The sequence below is a fragment of the Hydra viridissima genome, unplaced genomic scaffold (assembly GCF_058129835.1).
Source record: "Hydra viridissima isolate aposymbiotic clone 2 unplaced genomic scaffold, HvirCarnegie_v1 scaffold_1, whole genome shotgun sequence".
NCBI lineage: Eukaryota > Metazoa > Cnidaria > Hydrozoa > Anthoathecata > Hydridae > Hydra > Hydra viridissima.
In genome coordinates, this window is record NW_028324300.1 from 14,026,393 (window position 1) to 14,050,600 (window position 24,208).

The window sequence follows — 24,208 nt, forward strand, 5'->3', positions numbered from 1 at the left end:
CATTGAGGAGATTTTAAAAAATTGGAGCGATAAAATTGACATGGAATGTAAGTTTTTTGAAACAGCCGACGACGTGCCGGATCCTGAAGATCTTGATGCAACTAAGAACAATTTGATGATATTTGACGATTTGAAATTGACAAAGCAAAATAAGTGTGAGAAATATTATATCAGAGGAAGGCATTCAAACGTGAATTGTTTCTATTTAGCGCAAAATTATTTTATGCTTGAAAATAGAAAGAGGATTTATTGGAGCTCTTTTTCCTTTATTAGGAATGCTTGGAAGTAAACTCGCAACAAGAGTCGTCCCAGCTCTGGCAACAGGATTGTTGGCAGGAATGGGTTCGTCTGCTGGTTCTGCGATGGTTGATAAAATTGCAGGTAGAGGAGTTGTTTATTTGAAAAATAATGGAAGGTGAATGAAATTGATAGCAGCAGGATCAGAATTGTTTTTAAGACCTTGGGTGAAAAGCGAATCTGTAGGTGGAGATGAATTGTTCGTTAGAAGCGGAAGAGGATATGAATCAGTTGGATCCGGTTTATTGTTAGGACCAAATTCACCGTTTTCTAGCATTCCGTTTTTGAATTTAATTCTTTAAGGTCCTTCGGACCCACATCAATAAGCCAAAAGGATCTAAAATTTCACTTGCGAAATCCACAGGATTCGAAGAATTAAATTTTTCTTTACATTATAAAAAGATGGAATCACAGCGTTTGAAAAAATTATTCATTTTGATAGAAAGGGATCCAAGGGATGGAATAAATCTACCCTATTTTTCGATAAACATTTAGAGTACCCACCAGCGAAAGTGGGTTGTAGATACAACATGGTGATTTCAGAGTCAGTAGATAATGTCATCATGGAAATTCAAAAAGGAGAAAGTTTATGCTTTGTGAATTTCATTAGTTAAAAAATTTTTTTAAATTTTTTCTTTACTTAATAAAATGGAATATAATTGTGGTGTTAACTGTTATTTATCTTATGAAAAACATAGTTCATGTGGGTTCAAAGAACCTAGTTCGTGTGGATCTAATTCATGTGGGTCCAAAGGACCTAATCTGTATCCAGTTCTTCCAAACGCTCCTGCAGATGAAGGGCATAATTAGCGCCTTCAAAAAATAAGCGAGATACAAAAAGAGATTGAAAACGAGAAGGAGAATAGAATGGTGCTGAGCAAAAAGTATCACCGAGCTGTAAGAATTATTTCAAACGTGGATAGCTCGATGCAGATATTGTGTATAGCTCTTGGGACTGTAGGAATTGGTCTTTTAACCACCATTATTGCCACTCCAGCGTTGATTGCGTGCGAGGGTGTAGCTATCGGCGCAGGGTTTTTGTCGGTTGTTGGAGGACAAGTCACCAAAAAGCTCAGCTTGAAAGCGGAGAAGCAGAGAAAGTGAAAGTTCTTGCAGAGTCTAAATTAAACACCATAAGCGATTTTATTTTAAAAGCGCTAAAAGATGGAAATTTAGGCGACAGCGAGTATGAGCTGATTCTTGGCGAGTTTCAAAAGATTAAATCCATAATGAATGAAATAAGAACAAAAACTAAAATCAGCATTGATGAAATGACTAAAGAGTCTTTAATACAAAAGGGCAGGGAAGATGCGATAAATGCATTTAATAACATGTGGAAAAAAAATTAGGTCTTACAGACCCATATGAATTAAAATCATCATCACAATCTCATCGTGTTTGAGACCGAAGAATTTTTTTTCTGTATTATAAAAATAAATAGAAAAAAAATTCTGTATATTTTTATAATACAGAAAAAAAATTCTTCGGTCTCAAACACGATGAGATTGTGATGATGATTTTAATTCTTTTTTTTTTTTTAAAAAAAAAATTTAAGACCCGAACAAGAAGGATGAGATTGTGAGAGAAATAATTGAGAATTGAAACAGGATTTATCAGGAAAGCCTCAATAACTATTTCAGATGCAATTTTTCAGCCTGATTTGAGCAAGTTTTACAAGCCTCTTACTGAAAGCAATGAGAAGGTTAAAAACGAGATAAAGAGCATGGCGGACAGAGTTGTTGATTGCAACAAAATTCGCAATGAAGATCTCGAGTCTACTGTGAATTTAAGTACAAAGCACCCATATGAATTAAGCGATATTTCGTCCTACTATTTAGGCACGTACAATGCACGTCATAAATACAGTGATACGAAAAAAAATGTTGAAGTGAGTAAAAAAAATGGTGAAATGTATATAGGAAAAATGGAGATGTCTGTAGACGGAAATGATATTATTGTTGGTGGAGAAAGGTACAATGGAACAAAAGGCTTTTGGGAGTTTGTTACAAAATCTACGCCTCCTGATAGAAACGACATTACATAGGAAGATTTTCAAAATTACTCAAAAATCCTTTTAGAATCTGACGCTATAAGATCTGCTTCTAATCCAAACAGACCTAAAGCCTCAAAGAGCGAAAAATATAGAAAAATAATAAAATCTATTTGGGATAAATTTATGAGTGAATCTAAAGATAAAAAAGGTTCTGGAGTAATTATACTTCCAGGAGATCCTAATGGGCTCGTGCAAAGGCTTAACTTGAGCGTGGCTGCTTGGCATGCTGGAAATACAGGGTCGAGAAATGAAGCTGTGACTATTTGCGACGAGCTGTTAAAGCAAAATTTCATTAATAAAGACGAATATAAAGCAATGATGAGATACATCGACGAAAAATAGAGAAAAAAAAAATTCACCTTTATAAAAAATGATCATTTACAGAAATAGATATGTTAAGAAACACGTTGTCGGTGAAAGTGGAATAATCGATACGTTGAAGAATTTCTTAAGAAGAGCAGCCACGTCGAGCTCCTCTAAAGCAGCATCCTCTATAGCCAATAAAATCGCAAAAAGCGAACTAGGAAGATAAACGATAATGGCAACTAAATCAGCAGGAAAAGAGCTGGCTTCTTTCGCAATATCCACCGCCAAAGACGTGGATATTGATAAAGGTAAAAGGACCATGGAGAAATTGTACGCAAAGAATGGAACGCCAAATCCAAAGGACCTCATTCAGAAAAGTAAAGACATCATTTCAGGATAACAGCAAACTTGTGCAAGCGCCAAGCTCAAAAGCGTCTAACGCGCCACCCATGGATGATTTTTCCATGATTGGAGGGAAATTGTCAAATAAAAATGCCATCAGAATAAAGACCTTGTAAAAATGGGAAATGGGATGAAGAAAGTGTGATCCGTAAAAAAAAATTTTTTTTCTTTTGTATATTAAAAATGTCAAATTCCGATTTTTTAAATTTTACAGAAGAACCCGTTGTCGGTGAAGAAATTGAGAGATTTGAATTTCACGAATACGAGCCAGTCAATTTAAATATAAATACTTTTGGAGAAATAAGAATCAACATCGAGTAGCAAGACTTGTTCACGCTTCCATCTGAGACGTACATTTTGGTCGAAGGAAGACTTTTAAAATCGGATGGGACATCCTATGCGGACGTCTTTGCTCTTGCAAACAATGGCATCATCCACTTGTTCAGCCAGATATCCTATCAATTGTCGAATCAAGAAGTGGAAACAATATATAGTCCAGGACAAGCCACCACCATGTAAGGTTATCTCAAATATTCAGTGGAGTTCCAAATATCAAAGGGTATGAATCAGCTGTGGCGAAGAGACACAACAGCTTTAGCGGATCTTGTCAATAACACCGGATTTAAACAGAGACAAAATTACATCATTACACAGAGTGAAGATAAAGGAACGTTTTCGTTCTGCATTCCGTTAAAGCACATTTTTGGATTTTGCGACAATTACGATAAAGTGCTTTACGGATTTAAACACACGCTTACTCTTGTGAGAAAGAGCAATAGTGATGCAATTTTTAGAGCAGCTGCAACAGCCGCAGGAAAAGTGGATCTTAGCAAATTGTCCTTGTTTATGCCTCATGTCACTCCATCTGTTTTGGCGAGCAACAATCTTTACAAAATCATTGAACCGAAAGTGAATGTGCCCATACCGCTCAGATCCAGACAGTGTGACACAGTCGCTGTGTCTGTATCGAATAGATTCAGTTGGAGGTTGAGCGCAAGAACCGCCAGTGAAAGACCGAGGTACGTCATTGTCGGATTCCAAACAAATAAAGATGGCAGTCAAGAGATGAACCCTTTCGTATTTGATCACTGCGACTTGAAAAACATGTACATCACTTTAAAAAGTGAAAGATACCCTGCTGTCGATTACGACTTGACCTTCAAATACAGCAAATACTCAAGGGCTTACAGAGATGCCGCCAAGTTTGACAATGGGCTTTATGGAATTAGCGAGATAATTGCTCAACCAAACTTGTCAGCGTTAAATTATAAGTACATTTGCCCACTTTTTTTTCTGATGTGATCAAGCACGCTGAGAGGTTAAAATCTTTAGTGTTAGATCTGCAAATTAGAGCCACATTTAATTCAAACGTTCCTGCAGACACTCAAGCCTTTGCCTTAGTCATCTCTGATAAATTGCTTAGGATTAAATCAGACGGAAACAGAATGATTATTGTTTATTAAATAGAATTAAATAAATTTTTTTATTCTTTATATAATAAAAAAATGAGATACACAAAAAAGGATTTTAAAAAATTGCTTAAAGAAAACGACATTTCTTAAACGTCGAAAAGTGTAATGTCGCTGATGATGACTGCGGTTAAAAATAATTTAGTAGACAAAAATGCGTTGGTGGAAGATGTGAAAGAAAAGAGGCCTATTGGAAGATCTAGAATAGAAAGAGCTGAAAAACAAAAAAAAAAGAAATTGACCCCAAGCTTGGCCTGATTAGAAAAAATCCTATGACTGTAAGACTGACCCATATTGAAACTGGCGAGGTAACCGAGTACAACTCTTTGTACAAGGTGATTAGAGAGACGAGACACGGCTGGCAGTACTTGGAGAGTTGAAATGGAAAGGTGGACAAAGATGGACACAAAATAGAAATATTAAATTACAATAAGCAAGTGATTTAACAAGAAAAAAACGCGTCACTTTTATCCGTTTTTTCTGGAATGCAGCATGAGAGAGACCGATATAAGTAAGAAAAAGCATCTTGAGCTTCTTGCATTTGGAGAAAGGGGAGTTATTATTCATGATTCTGTTTACACAACCAAAAACGGAAATTTTAAAATCCCAAACATATTCAGCGAGGAAGAGAGAGACAAGCTTTACAAACTCGTGTGGAATGATGAGACTGAATTTTCACGAATGGAGAAAGAGATCAAAGAGCATATCAAATTTTAAATTGCAAGTAATTCCCGGAAAAATTTTAAAATTTTTCCGGGAATTACTTGCAATTCTTAAAAAAGTCAAAGATTTTTCCAGTGATTTGCAAGTGAATTTAAAAATATAAATTTTCACGGATTCGAAGAATCTTAATTTTTTAAATTTTTAACAATAAAATTTAAAAAGATTTAAAAAAACTGAAATGACTTAAATAAAATCTCGCCAAATGGAAAATGGAAATCAAAACAAGGAAAGAATTGCGACAATTCGCGAAAGAGCGAAAAATAAATTATTATTACAAGATGCGAAAGGATGATCTCGTGAGAGCGTTGAGACCGGTTCCTGCTCCGCGTCCTCAGAGACCAGCCGTTGTGAGACCGGTTCCCGCTCCGAGACCAACACGTCATATTCTTTACGAACCAATTCCATCATCAGCTTCGTCGCCTGTTTTGGTTCCTGGTTTGTTTTCAAGGATAACATCAGCTGTAAAAAATATTGTTTTGGATAAATTGAACGATGTGACGAATTTGATAAGTCTATACATCCCAGAAGTGGTGAAGGAAAAAGCAAGCGATGTGGGGAACGAAGTACGAAAAAAAATAGACTCATTCAAATCGATCGTTCTCAAATCGATCGTGCGCACAACAGTTTACAGGAAATTGACGAGGCATGAGTTGGATCACCTTATGAATCCTCTGATTCATTTTAAATTGACGAGGCATGCGTTGAAACGGGTCACCAAGCGGTTTTCGCATGAAGCTAAAGGAAATCATCAAGACGCCTCTGCCTTCTTAAACTTGGCAAGAGAGGAGGCGATGAAAATAATGAGGGAAAACAGAAATAAAAAAGTTTTCATTGTTTTAACGTGCGAGATGACATGCGAGTGTGAGCATCGCCACTGGAGAGGAAACAACTCGAATTGTTCCTTTTTCATCCGAATCTAAAACTGCGTTGGAAGCAACGGATTTGGGAGAACTGTATGACGAAGCGAAAGGAGAAATCATGGAGAACATGGTCAAGTACAACAAGATGGGCTCAAATTGCAGAATTTCTGCCATTTTGAAGATGGACATAAACATGATTGGTTACAATCCCATTAACGCTTCGTCACACATTCCTCTGGACTCGTTTCTATCCAGCAAAAAGGCAATCATCAACATGACCAACAAAGACAACGAATGCTTCAAGTGGTGTGTCACCAGGGCATTGAACATGAAAGAGGATCACTGCGATAGGATTGACAAAGAGCTCGTTGAAAAGTCGAAAGAGTTGAATTGGGAAGGGATAAAATTTCCAGTCTCACTCCATCAAATCAAAAAGTTTGAAGATAACAATCATGACATTAGCGTTAATGTTTTCGGATGTGAAATTAAACCCATATATCCTTTGAGAATATCCAAGCATCGCGACAGAGTAAACAAAATTAATTTGCTTCTTAATTGAAACGAAGAAACTTCCCATTATTGTTTGATTAAGAATTTGAGCCGATTGCTATCATCGCAAACATAGGCTCATCAGCACAAAACATAATACTGTGTCAATTGCTTGCAGGGACAAAATTCTGTGAACCTTTTTCCAAGCATTGGACTTAATGCAAAGAGCACAGTTCTGTCAGAATCGATCTTCCTAAAAAGAATTCGTTTATGCAGTTCACCCATCAAGAAAGGGTCCGTAATTTCAAATGACGTCAAGAGCAGATTCGACAAGAGCGAATTTGACAAAAATCATCCCGCCATTAAAAGCGTTGGGTTCATGGCAGGTCCATGCAAATTGGTCATTGGAAAGTTTAAAGAGGAAGCCTCAGGACTACTAGGAAATGCCGGTTCTGGCGCCTTGTTACTTTTTCCATATATAAGCTTGATAACTTTCATGTGTTTTGATGACTTTTTGTTGTGATGATATTTTTTTTCTTTTCTTGTCGCTGTAATGATATTTTCTTTTTAAAATTATTGTTGTGGTAGTCCTCTTGCCTGTCTGCTTGCTAATTTCTCTTTTATCATCTTCGGCTCTGAGTGCGACTTTCGAAATTAGGTTTTTTTGTTTATTTTGTTGGTTTGTTATTTTTAAAAACAAAGTTTTTTTAAAAATTCACCACAATGTATTAACAATGTCTTGAAAGTTGTTTCCTTCCTCCAATATTTTTAAAACGTAGAGACACAAGTCACCACAATAAAAAGTATCGCCAAACTGCACCCTTTCGCTGTTGTAAAAGACGGGACTTTTTAAATAATTAACCAGTTCGACAAGAGGGGGTTGGCATAAGAGTCGAAGCTGTATTAATTGTCACCGTTTTTGTACCAGCATACCCAATGAAAACCGTTAGTGCTTGAATCCCTAGTGTTAACAATTTCACATTCTTTTCTATTTATTTTTTTCGGCAATTGGTCTGTGACAAAAACACCCCGAAAGTTTTTTATTTTTAAAATTTGAGCAGCTTTTATGAGTTGAAAATTGGTTAAAGCCTCGTTAGACAATTCAATTCCTTCGACATTGATCATTTTACATTGTTTTTTAATTTGCAAGCTGATGCATTAAAAACGTTTTAAAAGAATTTAGAAAGTAGCGCCTAATAAGGGGATGCTTGAAAAAAGTGAATTAGGTCCGAGCAATAAACCAGAGCCAACAGATGTATATTCTTTACCGCTTTTTATGAAGAGTCCATCTCCATGAGTATTTTTAGACCAAGGTCTTAAGTATAAGCCAGATCCAGCTGCGGTGAATTTCATTCCTTTTTCATTTTTGTTCATGTAAAACACACCTCGTCCAGCAATTTTATCAACCATGGCAGAGCCGGCAGTTGAAGCAACTCCACCTAACAAACCTTTTGCAACCACAGGAGCAGCTCTTAATGCAAGCATACCAATTAAAGGTAAAAGAGCACCGATAAATCCTACTTTCACTTTAGAGTTGTATAGAGTTGTAGGAGAGCGTCCACAATTTTTTCATATTGCTTTTCCGTCACGAACAAAACGTCATTTCCGTTAAAATCTTCTTTTGAAAGCCTAATGATCACAGGCTTACCATCCAACATTGATTTTTTTATTTTATCAGCTTGACCTTGTGAAACATTTACTTTAACACTGAAATAACTGCTCATTTTTTAAAATGTTGTAAAATGTTTATTTCATTTCTCGAATGTGATATCGGATTGTAATGTCCTCACCGCGAAAATCAACCAAATTTCCATTTTGATCAATGATGCGGGTGATCATTATTGAAATTTCAAACAGTTTCACTGGAAGATAAATCAAATGGGTAGGCCTTTCAATGATTTTAAACCCAAGGCCTACGTTTGGAGAAAATGAGTTTAATTGGGTACAATTTAATTGGGTTCCATTGATATATGACGACCCAATGACGTTGTTAACGATCTGATGGTATTGATGCTTGAAATTCTAACGATATTGTCAGATTCGTATTCAGAATTAGACTTTAACTTTCTTTTAGTAAACCCCAAAACTGAAGCGATGCTTTTTTCCACGTTAAAATCAATTAAGTAGTTTAATCCAAGTTTAATGGTTGATTTTAAAGTATTAAGATTGATTCCAATTTGAAGGTTGTTTGGAGAGTAATTAATTTTATTTGTAGCAATATAACTTCCACGTTGAGCTGTTTTTATTGTGTTTGAAATAGAATTTTGCAAATACTCATTGATGTCTTTAATGTCGTAGCTTCCATCAGGAATGAGAATGTTTTCCCAATTGTATCCTTTGTTCATGCTGTATTAAAAAGAATTGTTATTGCTGGTAACATTTGGAATGCTGTTGTACGTCTCAAGACCGAGAAAAGCAATTTCATAACTTTTCCCTTTGCCAAAAACGATTTTTTCTAAAAATTCTGTTGTAATGACGCTTGATTTTCCATCTACATCGATTATAATTCCTGGCATTTTTCATTAAGCCAGGTTTTCATCCCTGGTTCTTTTTTCATTAAGCCAGGTTTTTATCCCTGGTTCTTTTTGGAGGATAAGTCGATGACTGCAAATCCATGGAGTTGAGACCAGCAGTGCTTGCAGAACATTTTAAACTCTTCTTTAGTCATATCGCTCGAAACGTGGTCCTGATAAATATGGTCCAGATTCTTTGAATCCTGCGGAAAGAGGCAAATAAAGTTGGAATTTTCTCTGATGGTTTGTCTGGGTAGCATGAAATAATTTTGAGCGAGGTAAAAGCAGTCAACGTTTGAGTGTCTTCCTTGGATGTAGTATTTTTCACACTTGTTTTGTTTGGTTAATTGCAAATCGTCAAAGATCATTAATTGTTTTTGGTTGAATGGAGATCTTCAGGTTCGGGAACGTCATCAGCAGTTTCAAAGAATTGACACTCCATGTCTGTTTCATCACCATATTTTTTTGAAATTTCTTTAATGACAGATTCAGGACTTGCGTTCATTTTTTCCATTTTGTTTTGAATGTTGAATAATCTGAGGATAATTTCTTTTGACAGTTTCTTTTCGAAGGAGCTTTTGAGTATTTTGTATTCAGGTTGGAAAAGAGATTTCCCTAACACCTGCAAGTGGTTATAATCCAACCATCCAGGTTTTAACAGCAAATTTAAAAGTAAAGTTGTTTTTTCACAGCCAGACTTTCCGACGATGATTCCTCATATACTTCTCGGTAAAAGCTTGTTGTTGTTTCTTTTGCTCTTACCGATATTCCATGACAATTGGTAGTTTCCATTATCTTAAAAAACTTTTTCTTAACTTAAAAAATGTACTGCTTTAAATGCAAAAAAGAAACCGAAACGATTCATATGAGAAACGAGATGACAAAAAATAATCGAAATATGATCAAAGGAACATGTAACGATTGCGGAACGGCCAAATGCAAGTTTGTTTTTTTGAAAAAAGGAGGTGATTTGGTGGAATCGATTAATAAACTGTCAAGTAAAATCAAGCTTCCGTGGGCAAAATTTCCAGGAGAAATGCATATTCCAGGCATTAACTTCGCAGGTTTAGGAACGAATTTGGACAAGAGACTGACTCCAACGGACATGTATCAAGAATGGAGCAAGCCGGTGAACAGAGTGGACAATGCAGCGTATCACCACGATTTGGTTTATAAATATTTCAACGACAGACAAAACAGAAATTTAGCAGATCAGATGATGCTTGAGGAGATGAATTCAATACACAACCCCACGCCAAAAGAGATGAGCGAAAGAAAACTGATTGCTCCAATCATTAAACCCAAAGCTTAATTCGGATTGGGTGTGAGTGATTTGAAATGGACGGATCAGCTTGCAGAGGAGCTTCATAAACCAGTGATTCATCATTTTAAAAGAAGAAGGGTGATTGTGAATGACATTGATGAAATATGGGCTGCAGATTTGGTTGACATGAAATTGTTTTCAAAATTCAACAACGGAGTAAAATATTTGCGCATGGTGATTGATGTGTTTTCAAAGTATGGGTGGATTGTTCCATTAAAAAGCAAAACGGGTCTTGATGTGGCTGAAGCGTTGAAAAAAATATTTGAAGAAAGAAAGTGTTCCAAATTGTGGGTGGACAAAGGAAAAGAATTTTATAACAAGCATGTGAAAGCGCTGGGAGTGCAAATGTATTCCACTGAAAACGAGGAAAAAAGTTGTGTCGTAGAGCGATGGAACAGAACGATGAAAGAGAAAATGTTTAAATACTTTTTAGCCAACAACACTAATAAATACATTGACGTTTTAGATGAAATGGTGAAAAATTACAACAATACAAATCACTTTTCCATAAAAATGACTCCAGTTGAAGCCAGCGAAGAAAAGAATAAAAATAAGGTCTGGATGAATCTGTATGGAAAGGCTCAAACAGAAATAAAACAACCAAAATTTTCCATGGGCGACAAAGTGCGAATCACTAAAAAGAAGTCTAATTTTGAAAAAGGGTATACGCCGAGATGGACTGAAGAGGTTTTCACAGTGTACAAATTCAGTATACAGATCCGCCCACGTATAAAATCACTGACGTCAACGGAGAAGAAATTCAAGGAACTTTTTATGAGCAGGAAATGCAAAAGACTCATTAAGACATATTTAGAATTGAAAAAATCATTCGAAAAACAAAGAGCAATTCGTTAGTTAAATGGCAAGTATATCTATACTCGTTTAACTCTTGGGTGGATAATAAAGAATTGATCAGTCTGCAAAAATGATCTAAAAAATCTCTTTTTAATATGTTAGTGCATGCTACTCTCAAATTTTTTAAAAATGTCGCCTCAGCAGAAGTCCACAGTTTGGATTTGCAATTGAGCCATTTGGAAGAGAGAGTTATTGAGTTGGAGCAAAGAAGACCGAGCAACATTATTGTGTCTATAAAAAAGTTGGATCATCCTACCTATTACAACGTTAACGGACAGCATGAGATTTTTGCTCAGAAAGATATTACATTTGTAGCTATGTCACACACAACCATATCCTTGTCAGTTGGACTGAATTTGGAAAAAGGCATTGCAGTCGTCACTTTGATGAACAAAAGCAGCGATCAATTGAATTATTACAAAAACGATGTTATTCTTTCAGTCTGTAATTGACGTCATTATGGTAGTTCACAATTACACTAAACAGGATGTTATCGTTAAAAAAGGCGAAAAGTTTTGTAAAATTAATCATATTGATTTGAATTGAAATAATGAATGGATTTTAAAAAAATGGAAATATTTAAAAGCACAGATAAAATATACCCAGTTCTTCCAACAGCCCCAGCAGATGAAGGAGGGGACGTTTACCGCCTTCAAAAAAATAAGCGAAATCCAAAAAGAAATGGAGGATGAAAAGGCAAAAAGAATGACTCTTAGCAAAAAGTACCATTGCGTTTTTAGAATCATATCCAATGTGGAAAATTCGATGCAAGCTTTGTGCATTGCTCTAGGTGCGGTGGGAATTGGGCTTTTGTCAACCATTATTGCCAGTCCAGCAGCAATTGCGTGTGAAAATGTGGCTATTAGAATGGGTTTTTTATCAATTGTCGGAGGTCAAGTGAACAAAAAAATGGCATTGAAAGCGGAAAAGCATGAGAAGATAAAAGTTTTGGCAGAGTCTAAATTAAACACCATCAGCAACCTCATTTCCAAAGCGCTCATAGAAGGTAAAATCAGCGATTCAGAGTTTCAATTGATTTTGGAGGAGCTTCAAAAATTTAAAGCCTTGACGGAGGAGATGAGAACAAAAACTAAAAATGGAATAGAAGAATTGACTAAAGAGTCTTAGATTCAAAAAGGTCGAGAAGATGCCATTCAAGCGTTTACCAACATATTCAAAAAAGGACATTAGTGTAAAAACCTATTTATGATTTTTTTCCACGTATTTTAAAAAACATGTTTTTCTTTAAAATACAAGACCCAAATAAAAGGGATGAAATTGTGAGAGAAATTAATGAAAGCAGAAAAAGGATTTATCAGAACAGTCTCAATGACAACATTTTAGAGTCGAATTTTCAAGCTGATTCGAGCAAGATATATGGAAAAAATGGTGCGTATTGAAAAGGGAAAAAAAGGTCGTGGAGTGATTTTTCTTCCGAGCGATCCGAATGCGCTGGTGCAAAGGCTTGAATTGAGCGTGGCTGCTTGGCATGCTGGAAATACAGGGTCGAGAAACGAGGCTGTAACCATATGCGACGAGCTGTTGAGGCAAGGAGAGATAAGTAAAGACCAATATAAATCGTTGATGAGGTACATTGATAAAATTACTTAAAAAAAAAAATTTTTTTAAAAAATGCTTATTTTATAAATAATCAAAGATATGTGAAAAAGAACGTTGTAGGAAGAGGTAGCATTGTGGACACGATTAAAAATTTCATGAAAAGAGCAGTAGCTTCTAGAATGTCAAAAGCAACGGTGAATTTGCTTAAAAATGCTACAAAAAGCGAAATTGGAAGAGAGGCGATTATGGCTTCTAAGTCTGCAGGAAAAGAGTTAGCCTTTTCTCCCATCTCCACCGCCAAAGACGTGCTCATTGATAAAGGTAAAAGAGCGATTGAGAAAGTGAACCCAATGGAAGAATTGCATAAAAAAATATATGGTTCATCCATCCACAGAAAGAAATTGTCGAAAAAGAATGCGATCAGAATTCAAGACCTTGTAAAAATGGGAAACGGCATGAAGATTGCGTAAACCGTTATAGATCTTGTAAAATGATAGATCTTGTAAACCGACTTTGAGGGCCCGAAGGGCCCGAAGGACCCTTATGACGCAGCGTCGCACTGCGTGAAAGAATGCTTGTAAGAGAAATGAATTAAAAAAATTCCTTTTTCACATAAAAATGATAGAGTTACTGAAAATCCAGAGTACGACACTGGCATTGAAAAAATTGATTTTTTTGAGTACCTTCCAACAAATCTCGATTTAAATTCTTCAAGCATGGTTACTTTTAAAATTGACTGTCAATCGATTCAAACAGTGCCATCAGAGGCTTACATCCTCATTGACGGAGTTTTAAAAAAAAGTGATAGGACTTTTTACAAAGCTGCAGACAAGATTGCTCTGGTGAACAATGCCTTGATGTATTTGTTTAACGATGTCACTTATGACTTGTCAGGAGAGCAAGTAGAGAGAGTCATTCATCCAGGTCAAGCTACCACCATGCTTGGAATGTTGAAATACCCTTATGGTTTTCAGCTTTCAGATGGTTTGAAGCAAATGTGGTACATGGATACGTCAAATCTTGTTGGAAATTCAGGATTCAACGTCAGACGAGACCACTTGTTTGCAGACACTACATCCGTGGGAGCTTTTTCATTTAGAATTCCTTTGAAGCACATTTTTGGATTTTGCGAAACCTATGACAAAGTTGTTTATGGATTCAGACACACCATCACCTTTACAAAGAAAGAATGCGATGATGCTATTTACAGAGCGGAGAGCGTCAGTGCAGGAATGATCGACACTAAAAAATTCAGACTTTATATGCCTCGCGTTGAATTTAATTTTTCGATGAAAAACGATTTCATGAATTTAATAGCTAAAAAGACACCTATTCATGTAGCTTATAAATCAAACAAAGTCGAAAGGCAGATTATTCCATCTGGTCTTACAGAATTCACCTGGTCATTGGAAGAATTACGGACAAAAGCATTCCAAGATTTATCGTATTTGGACTTCAGCAGAACAGATCTTCCAGTCAAACTGTTAATCCATCCATATTTGACCATTGTAATGTTAGCAATTTTTACGTGACCGTTATTTGAATTAAATATCCAAATACAATTACAAATTGAATTTTGGAGAAAAGAAAGTGGTTATGGCTCATTCAGATGCATTCTCTTTTGATGAAAAATATTATGGTACAAACGAACTTGTTTGTCAATCTGATTTGTCCTTGACTGAATATATAAAATTGTATCCGTTGTTCTTTGTTGATATCAACAAGCAAAAAGAGAGAGTGACGCCAGAAACTGCAGAATTAACGCTAAACCTTAAATTCCGAACAGCGAATCTTGCAAACACAATCATTTTTGCAGTGGTTATTTCTGAAAAAGAGCTTAAATTTGTTTCAGACGGAACCAATATGAATGCTGTTTATTAGGTCTTTAAAAAAAAACTTAAAAAATTGAATTTGACTTAAAAAAAATCTTTCCGTAATAAAAATGAGATTTACAACATCGTATTTAAAAATTTGCTGAATAAAAATGGTGTTCCTAAAACGGCAAACGATTTAATTACGTTGATGATGCTCGCGGTTGAAAATAATTTGATCAGTAAATATGTGATTTTGGAAAGAGCAAAAGAAAAGAGAATACGTGAAATATAAGAAAAAAAATTCAAAATACGTCTATTTCTTGAGCTCGACTTTTCAAAAAAATATCTTGAAATATCGGAAAACTTTCTTTTGGTAATGCTCTTGTTTGGTTGAAAGGTTTTTTTCAACAAACTACATCCGTCCACGATCATATGTCTACCCTTTCTTTCGAACAAAAGAGGCGGGTTTTCAAGTTTGGTCTAACTTCCTTTTCTTTGAACTTGAAATCGACCGACTTTAAACGAGTTCCTTTCAGCTCTGCTCAAGACTTCGTCTCTTAAATTTGCTTGGTTTAAGCAGTCCTCGTGCAACTCAATGGAGTTCATTTTAAGTATGAGAGTTGTATTTTTAAAAAACGGAAAATGCTCTTTTAACGATAAAACGCTAATCAGATTAGGATGATAAAAATTTCTGTGCAACACGAAAGAAAAAGAAATCTAATTGAATTACAGGTATTAGATAACGATACAAACAAATAAAGTGACAGACAAACAATAGATAAATATGCAATAATAATATAAATGCATGTATAATAATCAACACATTTTTTGTTTTAAATAACTTGTTATAACTTGAAACTGAAAAATGTTTTAGTTTAAATCGATTAAGTCTTCGAGATTACTGGTTTAATCCCATGCGTTCATATTTTATTGTTTTATATTTTTAACTTTAAGTTTTAAAAAACTTTTAGTTTAAATAATTTTTAATTATTATGAAATAATGTTTTAAAAAACTTTAAACTTCAAGTACTTTAAGTTTTAAAAAAAGTTATTAAATTTTAATGTTTTTATTTACAATCAATTTAGTAATTCATAAAATTAAATTCACAATGAATTTGAAAAAAAAACAGAAATTAATGCAGTATACGAGGCTTGTATTCATTTTCTAACAAGAAGATATATTAAGAAGAACTTTTCATTAAATACAACCAATTCATTAGTTATAACCAGTTTTTTTTAAATAAAAAATGTTTTAATTTGAAATGGTAATATCTTTTCATTTAAGTTTGTTCATTTTCACTTTAGTGAAAAGTACAAAAATTTCTAAATAAAACTTTTAGCCTTTTTGTTAATACCTACTTAATTTCTGTTATTTATATCTGTATTTATTTTTAACAACTTTTTAATATATATATATATATATATATTTATTTATTTGTATAAAATGAATAAAAACACCTTTTTATGGAACTCTGAGTTTCATGCCTTACGGCAATCATCAGCCATAGTGTATATCGTTATTTAAAAACCGTTTAAAAATTACAAATTAAAATCACGGTAGAACGAGTTCTGACGTTACTAAACCGAAACAAAACAAAAAGACGTCAAAGGTTTTAGTCCCTGGTGTCGAATAAGGATAGCAAAAATTTCTTTGCATGCCGGCACTTTGATATTATTTCATATCTTTTGTTAAGTAAGTTTTCTCCTTTGTATGATAATATATGAAATTTTTCGCGGAGACAAAGGTTACAAACTTTTGCTGCTTGATTGTAGGGTTTGCATTGTGCTACAATCTTCCATGTAATCACCGGTTTCAGATTTTTAGATTTTAGCATCCATATTTCTTTGGAAAGCTCGGTGTCATTTCTATATTTTAGTGCGTTGAAAGATTTAAGATGGTTGGCATATCTAAGTTTAAATGTAGTTTCACTTATACCGAAATAAACTTTGTCTTTGAATTGAGGATCTCCAGAACTTACAGTGGCTTGGTATACGACATTGCTAGAAAGGCATTGGTTGTTTAACGGACAATTTTTTTTGTCTATGCAGTTGCATTCTTTTGTTGTTTTATATTTATCGCTTTGAAGAATTTTGTTATTATGTGCATTTATTAAAGAATTGATATTGGGCATGCAACTATAACTAACTTTGATATAGTTTCGATTAAAAATTTTATGAAGCCTGTGTCCTATTGGAAAGTGTTTGTCAATTAAAGCTAAGAAGCGCTTTCCAATATTAGTTTCAACATTTTTGCTATACGGGGGGTTATACCATATAATTTTACGTTTGCGATGTTTACTTTGATGCTTGTCTATTTGTGGTTGGTAGGTGAGTTTTGAATTGTATCCTGATTTCCGTAAAGCCTCTTCATAAGGAAGAATAGAGTTATTGAACACAGTTTCATTTATTGCCATAGTTGATAATCTTGACTCAATAGTGCGAGGGATTTCTTTTATTATATTAGGTGGATGGTTTGAATCAGAATGAACATACGAAAGTTGGTTATTAGGTTTACAATATGGTTGATAAGAACTGTCGATCAGGTTCAATGTTACATCCAGATAATTGACAATTTTAATATTAGATTGAATGGAGATATTTAGGTTGTTATCTTTAAAAATATGCGTAAAATGCTTTTTAATTTTCTCCATTTGTTGGCCGCTTTTGTTTTCAAAAATAGCGAGTCCGTCATCACGATACAAGCCAAAATTATTTTTATCGTAATGTTGAGAAAGCTGAAACAATATAAAGATACCAACTAGTTCGCAAACTTCAGCTCCATCAAATGCACCCATTGTGACATCAAATAATCCGCCTCTTTTCTTTATCCAAGCTTCATCGTTTTTAAAAATTAAAGATTTTCTTGCATGATATATTAATTTTTTATCGTCATCATTTATACAAATAAATAAATATTGCTCTATTATTCAATAGTATCGAGCACTCTCAAACGCACAAGAGTATTTGTATTGTTATACTATAACAATACATTATATACTTTGTATATATATATATATATATATATATATATATATATATATATATATATATATATATATATATATATATATATATATATATATATAACAAATTAATCAAAGTAGTAATTGATAATATTGTTTCATACATATTTATGTATTTATATTATTATTGCATAATTATGTTTTGTATATTTGTTATTTTGTCATTTGATTTGTTTACATCGTTTTTGAATATGTGTAATTCAATTATATTTCTTTTTTTTTTGTGTTGCACAGAAACTTTCATCATCGAAATCAGATTAGCGTTTTTATCTTCAAATAATCTGAAAAAACAACTCTTATATTAAAAATGAACTTGATCAAGTTGCACGAGGACTACTTACACCAAGCAAATTTAAGAAAAGATGTCGTGAACATAGCTGCAAGGAACTCGTTTAAAGTCGGTCGATTTCAAGTTCAAAGAAAAGGAAGTAAGACAAAACTTGAAAATCCGCCACCTTTTTTCGACAGAAAGGGTAGTTATATGATCGTGGACGGATGTAGTTTGTTGAAAAAAACTTTTCAACCAAGCAAGAGCATTCCCAAAAGAAAGTTTTCCAATTATTCAAGATATTTTTTTGAAAAGTCGAGCTCAAGAAATAGACGTTTCACGTTGCCAACACAACATGAACATGAAGAAGTAAAGATCAGTCTGAGCAATTCCCACCCATATGCAAGTTTTCTGAAAGATATTCAGGGCGATACAAGGATATATCACAAAGGAGTTACGAGGTCTGTTAGTTCCAAAATTACCTCTTGTCTATTCACCCTTATGAATTGAAACTGTAAAATGTTTTAGATTTTAGTTTATAATCATTATATATATATATATATATATATATATATATATATATATATATATATATATATATATATATATATATATATATATATATATATTTAAATGACGACATCTTGTATGAGAGTTGAATAAATTTAATATATGAACTTCAATAAATACGAATTCTCTCAATACTAATTTTTTATTTTATCTAAAAAATTTTCGCTAGATTATTGATACTAGCATCTTCAGCTTTAATTACAAATTATTAATTAAATTAAATTACAAACAAACTTTAACGGTAACGTCACTTTTTAATGGCTTGTTTAAACTTCGCTTTAATTGGGCTTCTTTAATATTACGTAGGTATAAAAAATATGGCGTCCAGAATTTCGTTTTTACATATTGACCGTCATCTAAATTCATACCTCCGTTTTTAGGTCCGCATTTGTTGAATTGAATTTTAACATACATCGAAAAAAAGCAATAACAAATATTTCAGGTTAAGCCCAATTCAAACCACGATCCAAAAATCTTAGAAGGAATATTTAAAGGATTTATTCATAGAGCTTTATCAATTTGCTCTAAAAAATTTTTAAATAAAGAAATCGATTTCCTAATAAATGTGTTTGCTGAAAATGGATACGAAAAGAAGAAATTACAAGACCTTGCAAATATTGTTATAAAAAAACGACACTCAAATAATGAAATAGTTTTATCTAACAACGAAGCGACTATGCCAACTATATCACTACCGTGGATCCCAATATTATCACCAAAGCTTCGAAAAATGTTTAGGAAAGCAGGTTATAGGGCAGTCTTTAAATCCAGTGCAAATCTTATATCTTTGCTAACTTCGCGCAACAAAACAAAACTACCATCAAATAGCCAACCCGGAGTATACCTAATAGAATGCGAGTGTAAACAAAATGACATCGGCGAAAAAAAAATGAAAATAGCAACAAGAACAAAACAACACCAAAAAAATGTTTCTGAAGAAAAATTAGAACAATCTGCAATTGGGCATCATAAAATTAAATGTTCATGTAATATAAAATGGGATCAAATTAACTGACATCAGCAGTTGAGTGGCTTCTTTCTTATTTATTCATAAAAATGTGAAAAGTGGAGTTCAAAATTTAGTTTTAACAAACTGGCCATTATCAAGATTAATTTGTTCATTTATATATACACGCACCTAAATTTTGGTTAAAACTTATATAAAATTTTATTCAAAAAAATCTAAAAACAATTGTTTTAATTTATGCATGACATAGCAAGAAAAGTGTGAAAAATCATGTTAGAGTTAATCAAAAAAAAAATCATTTTAGAAAAAAAGAATGATCATGTTAGAATGAAAATATCATTGAAAATTAGCAATAAATTCGAGAAAAATCAATTATTTTAGTGTCTCATTTCTAGTAAATTATAACACAAAAAATATAAGACTATTTCAGACTTTTTGATTTTGATACTTTGCAACTGCGCCTTTTGTTCAATAGCTTGATAAAAACTTGTTGATGCACTTCTAATCAAACTTTGCAAAACTTCAATTTCCATATTTTCCCATTACTCAGAAATAGTTATTCTCAAATCATCTACGTGATCATATTGCTTATAATTTCATAAACTTGTTTTTAAATGATTCCCCACTCAGTTTCCACAGGATTCAAATCTGAGCTTCAAGCTCGTTATCACATAAAACCCTGATTCTCACCTTTAAACCAATAAACCAAAAAATAAACCAATGTCTTTGTGCTGACATGGATTCTTGAAGTGTCTTATTAGAAAGTTAATCTTAACGAGGGTATTTATTCTTTAATTAAATATTTTTTGACCCTAACTACTGTGTGTAGGCTCCACAATTTATTCTGCACAATTTGAAAACTAAATTCAGCTTTCCAGTAGCACAGAAGCCATGACAAACCAAGATGAACCTCCTCTAAAATATTTGGTTGAAAAATATTGCTGTTTGCTTTTTTTTTTTAAATCACATCAGTATTCATCCAATCCATCAGGACCATCCAATCCATCAATTTAAATATATTTTTATCCAAAAACATTAACTAAAACTTTTTCTATTGAAATTAGAAAACGTTTTTCATATTTATAATAACCTTACAATCTGGTAAACTTAGCGTCATCAAATTATCTGATTCCAATCACGAGCCTTTTTTTTTTTCGCAGAAATTTTATGCGGTTTTTCTTGTGAGTGGGTTTCAGATTTGGTACTTTATTCATTTTTGCTCCACCTTTTGTTTATTTTTGCTCCAACTTTTGTTCATTTTTGCACCACCTTTTATTTGGAGTTTCATAAATTCATAGCTATACTAAAATTGACCGCTAAATCTGACTTTAACTTGGGACAAACATTTAGTTGAACTTGATGCTGATATTAAATCAAAAAGATTCTCTTGGTATGGTTTCTGTACATTTTTTTCCAAATTCAGAGGGATTTTCAAAAAACTTTTGATAAAGTATTCTGATTTATTGAGTCTTCTAGCAATTTCCCGATTTAAGAGTTTTTCTTCGTAAGAGGCTAAAATTTTTCCCTTTTTCCAAATTCAGAGGGATTTTCCAACAATTACTATGAACCACTTATTAAAAATTCACGTAAAGTGGTGAAAACTTTATCAAAATTGGCATTCTTCTTTAGAAACCAGACCGCCATAAACGTGTGTGAGTGGATACTTTTAATGAATCCTGAAAATTAACAGTGCACTAGTAGAGTTAAGATATTGTGACCTCATAAAAGTTAAATCATAAAAGTTAAATCATAAAAGTTAAATCATAAAAGTTAAATCATAAAAGTTAAATCATAAAAGTTAAATCATAAAAGTTAAATCATAAAAGTTAAATCATAAAAGTTAAATCATAAAAGTTAAATCATAAAAGTTAAATCATAAAAGTTAAATCATAAAAGTTAAATCATAAAAGTTAAATCATAAAAGTTAAATCATAAAAGTTAAATCATAAAAGTTAAATCATAAAAGTTAAATCATAAAAGTTAAATCATAAAAGTTAAATCATAAAAGTTAAATCATAAAAGTTAAATCATAAAAGTTAAATCATAAAAGTTAAATCATAAAAGTTAAATCATAAAAGTTAAATCATTTCCTTATCACTTCAATTTCCTAAATACTACGCAGCATTTTTTGGAGGGTTGATTTTTTTTCTTCGTTTTCACTTTGAATAATATTTCCAAAGCATGATTTCTTCATTAAATGAAAGGTTGACATCAAGCTATAAAGATTGACATGTAATTATCATGCGTATTAGTCTTCAAAGTCTACTTTAATATATCTACCTTGTCAAGGAGTTTAACATATTTATGTTGTTAGAGAGCTTTGTACATTGTACGACCTTGATGTAGTTACTGTGAAGTTTTACTCATCGAAATTTTTCCATGAGTAAAACTTCACAGTAACTACATCAAGGTCGTACAATGACACCAGTCAATATTTCAACGCCAATTCGTGTAACCAGTTGAAAATTCCTGATAAAAGATTTAGTAATATCGGACTCAATACTTTAACAATTTTAAGTTTATCAAGTTTTAAATCAAATTGTATCAAGTTTTAATTTTATTGCAGGTTGATTAACACGATTAACACAATTTAAACAAGCTAGCCCGGATCGCAATCCGGGTTAGCTCGTTTATTCATATAAACGCAAAATAAAATTCATATAAACGCAAGTTAAAATATTCATGACGTCGATATCTCGGCAAACGGGCTGGCTCGGCAAACGAGCCAGCCCGCTTTCCATATAAACAGGCCCTAGCTGAGTTTTTGCAAAAAGTAAAATTCATATAATTACATCTCTTTTCTAAAAGCCCAATTGTAATTATATTATATGGTTAAGCAATTTAAAAAGGTATTTTAAGACTGCCTTCTGGTACTCTTAAAATACCTTTTTAAATTGCTTTTGGTAGTTTTAAAATATTTTTAAGGTACTCGACCACATGAAGCGTGTAGAACTCGCATTTCTTCAATTGAACCTTCACACCAGGTGACGGGACGGGTTTAAGTTGATTCTATGCTGAATTGAATATTATTTAAATAGTGAATATCAAAAGAATAAAAAAATGATTCACTTTCATATTTTGAGCATGAATTACACTGATCAACAAAAAAAAACTTTCGGAAAATATCTTGGAAACCAACACTTGTTTTAAGACAAATAAGACATGCTGATTACAAATATAGAAACCGTTTGTCTCTATCACTCACCGTTGTTGAGATATTTGGCATTGACCATTTATATATGTTTAATATAGTATCAAAGCAAACAACTCGCAGGCAAGTTACAGTAGAGCATATATCGCTGAATAGAGTACTACTTAACATAAATACACATAGTTTAAGATATAATACACTTGTAAAATACATAGGTATAACGTAAAGTTCCTTAAATTAAAAGTTAGTTTGGTTTGAATTTCTTGGCTGTAGACTTGCGTTTGTGCTGACAATTTAGCATGTTGCGCTGAAGCATCTAGCAATAGTCGGCTAACATTGCTGCACTCCATCGGCCTTGATAGCGTGACTCCATCACCGAGATGTCCTGATGGAAACGTTCACCATATTCATCACTAACAGAACCTAGGTTTTCTAGAAAGAAGTCGAGATGTGAGTCGAGGAGATGAATCTTGAGGGACATGTTACAACCCATTAACTTGTACGCACTAATGCACTTCTGCACAATATTTACATAGTCAGGAGATTTATTATTTCCAAGGAAATTGGCTACAACAGACTTAAATGCCAACCATGCTTTTTTTTCAGTTCTGCTGTGTCAATCTTCGAAGTGACTGTCTGCTATGATCTTCCTTATTTGTGGACCTATGAATACACCTTCTTTCACTTTCGCATAACTCAACTCTGGAAACTTGTTGCATAGGTACCGAAAAGCATCTGAATTTTTGTTTAGTGCCTTCACGAAGTTTTTCATGAGCCCCAGCTTTATATGAAGTGGAGGCATAAGAACTTTTTCACGCTCAACCAATGGCACACGCAGGATGTTTTTACTACCTGGCTCCATTTTATCTCTAATGGGCCAATTCTTATTTATATAGTGGTGCTTCCTATCTCTGCTGTCCCACTCGCAGATAAAGCAGCAGTACTTGGTGTACCCTGTCTGCATTCCCATGAGAACAGTGATCACTTTTAAATCACCACACATATTCCAATTGTAATCGCGATAGCAAATTTTTTCAAGAAGTAGCGACATGGTTTCGTACGTCTCTTTTAGATGAGTAGAATAACCAACCGGCACTGATGCATACATGTTTCCATTGTGTAATAATACAGCCTTCAAACTTGCCTTGGAGGAATCAATAAATAGACGTCATGCTTCAGTCTTATGTTCTACACCGAGGCTTGACATAAGACCTTGGATGTCAGTGATGTAGCACATATTGTCACTCATTGCAAAGAACTGCACAAGTTCTTTGTGTCTATGTCGAAATTGTGAAGTTCTTGTACCTGGTGATAGCAAATTAAACTCTTTCAGACGTGAACCTAGCAGTTCAGCTTGACCTTTTGTTAGTGCCAGGTCCCGTACAAGGTTGCAAAGATCATCATTATTAATCAAATGAATTTCATCATCATCAGGATTGTAGTCAGAGTCTGCCATGTTGCTGGAAGACGAACTTTCTTCTTGTGTTGCATCATCGACTCTGCATTCTGTAGGTGATGTTGGTATTGGACAACTGACTGGATCATGTGGAATTGGTTTTGAAAC

General features: G+C 33.5%; 1 protein-coding gene and 1 long non-coding RNA gene across 3 annotated transcripts; one reads left to right on the forward strand and one right to left on the reverse strand.

Annotated features, from left to right (window-relative positions):
- The first annotated feature begins 3,619 nt into the window (after nucleotides 1–3,619).
- Nucleotides 3,620–4,360, forward strand: LOC149893465 (uncharacterized). The gene has a single exon (XM_090066419.1). It carries the CDS (start codon nucleotides 3,620–3,622, stop codon nucleotides 4,358–4,360), a length of 741 nt encoding a protein of 246 aa, XP_089922545.1.
- A 15,431-nt stretch (nucleotides 4,361–19,791) lies between these two features.
- LOC149893466 (uncharacterized) lies at nucleotides 19,792–22,131 on the reverse strand. Of its 2 annotated transcripts, none has more exons than XR_016449230.1 (2): nucleotides 21,774–22,008; nucleotides 19,792–21,169 (listed from the first exon to the last, which is right to left on the reverse strand). It is a non-coding gene; the product is annotated as an uncharacterized LOC149893466 (long non-coding RNA). The 2 variants fall into 2 exon arrangements; XR_016449231.1 differs by having other exon boundaries at nucleotides 20,629–21,709; nucleotides 21,774–22,131.
- Nucleotides 22,132–24,208: the final 2,077 nt, after the last annotated feature.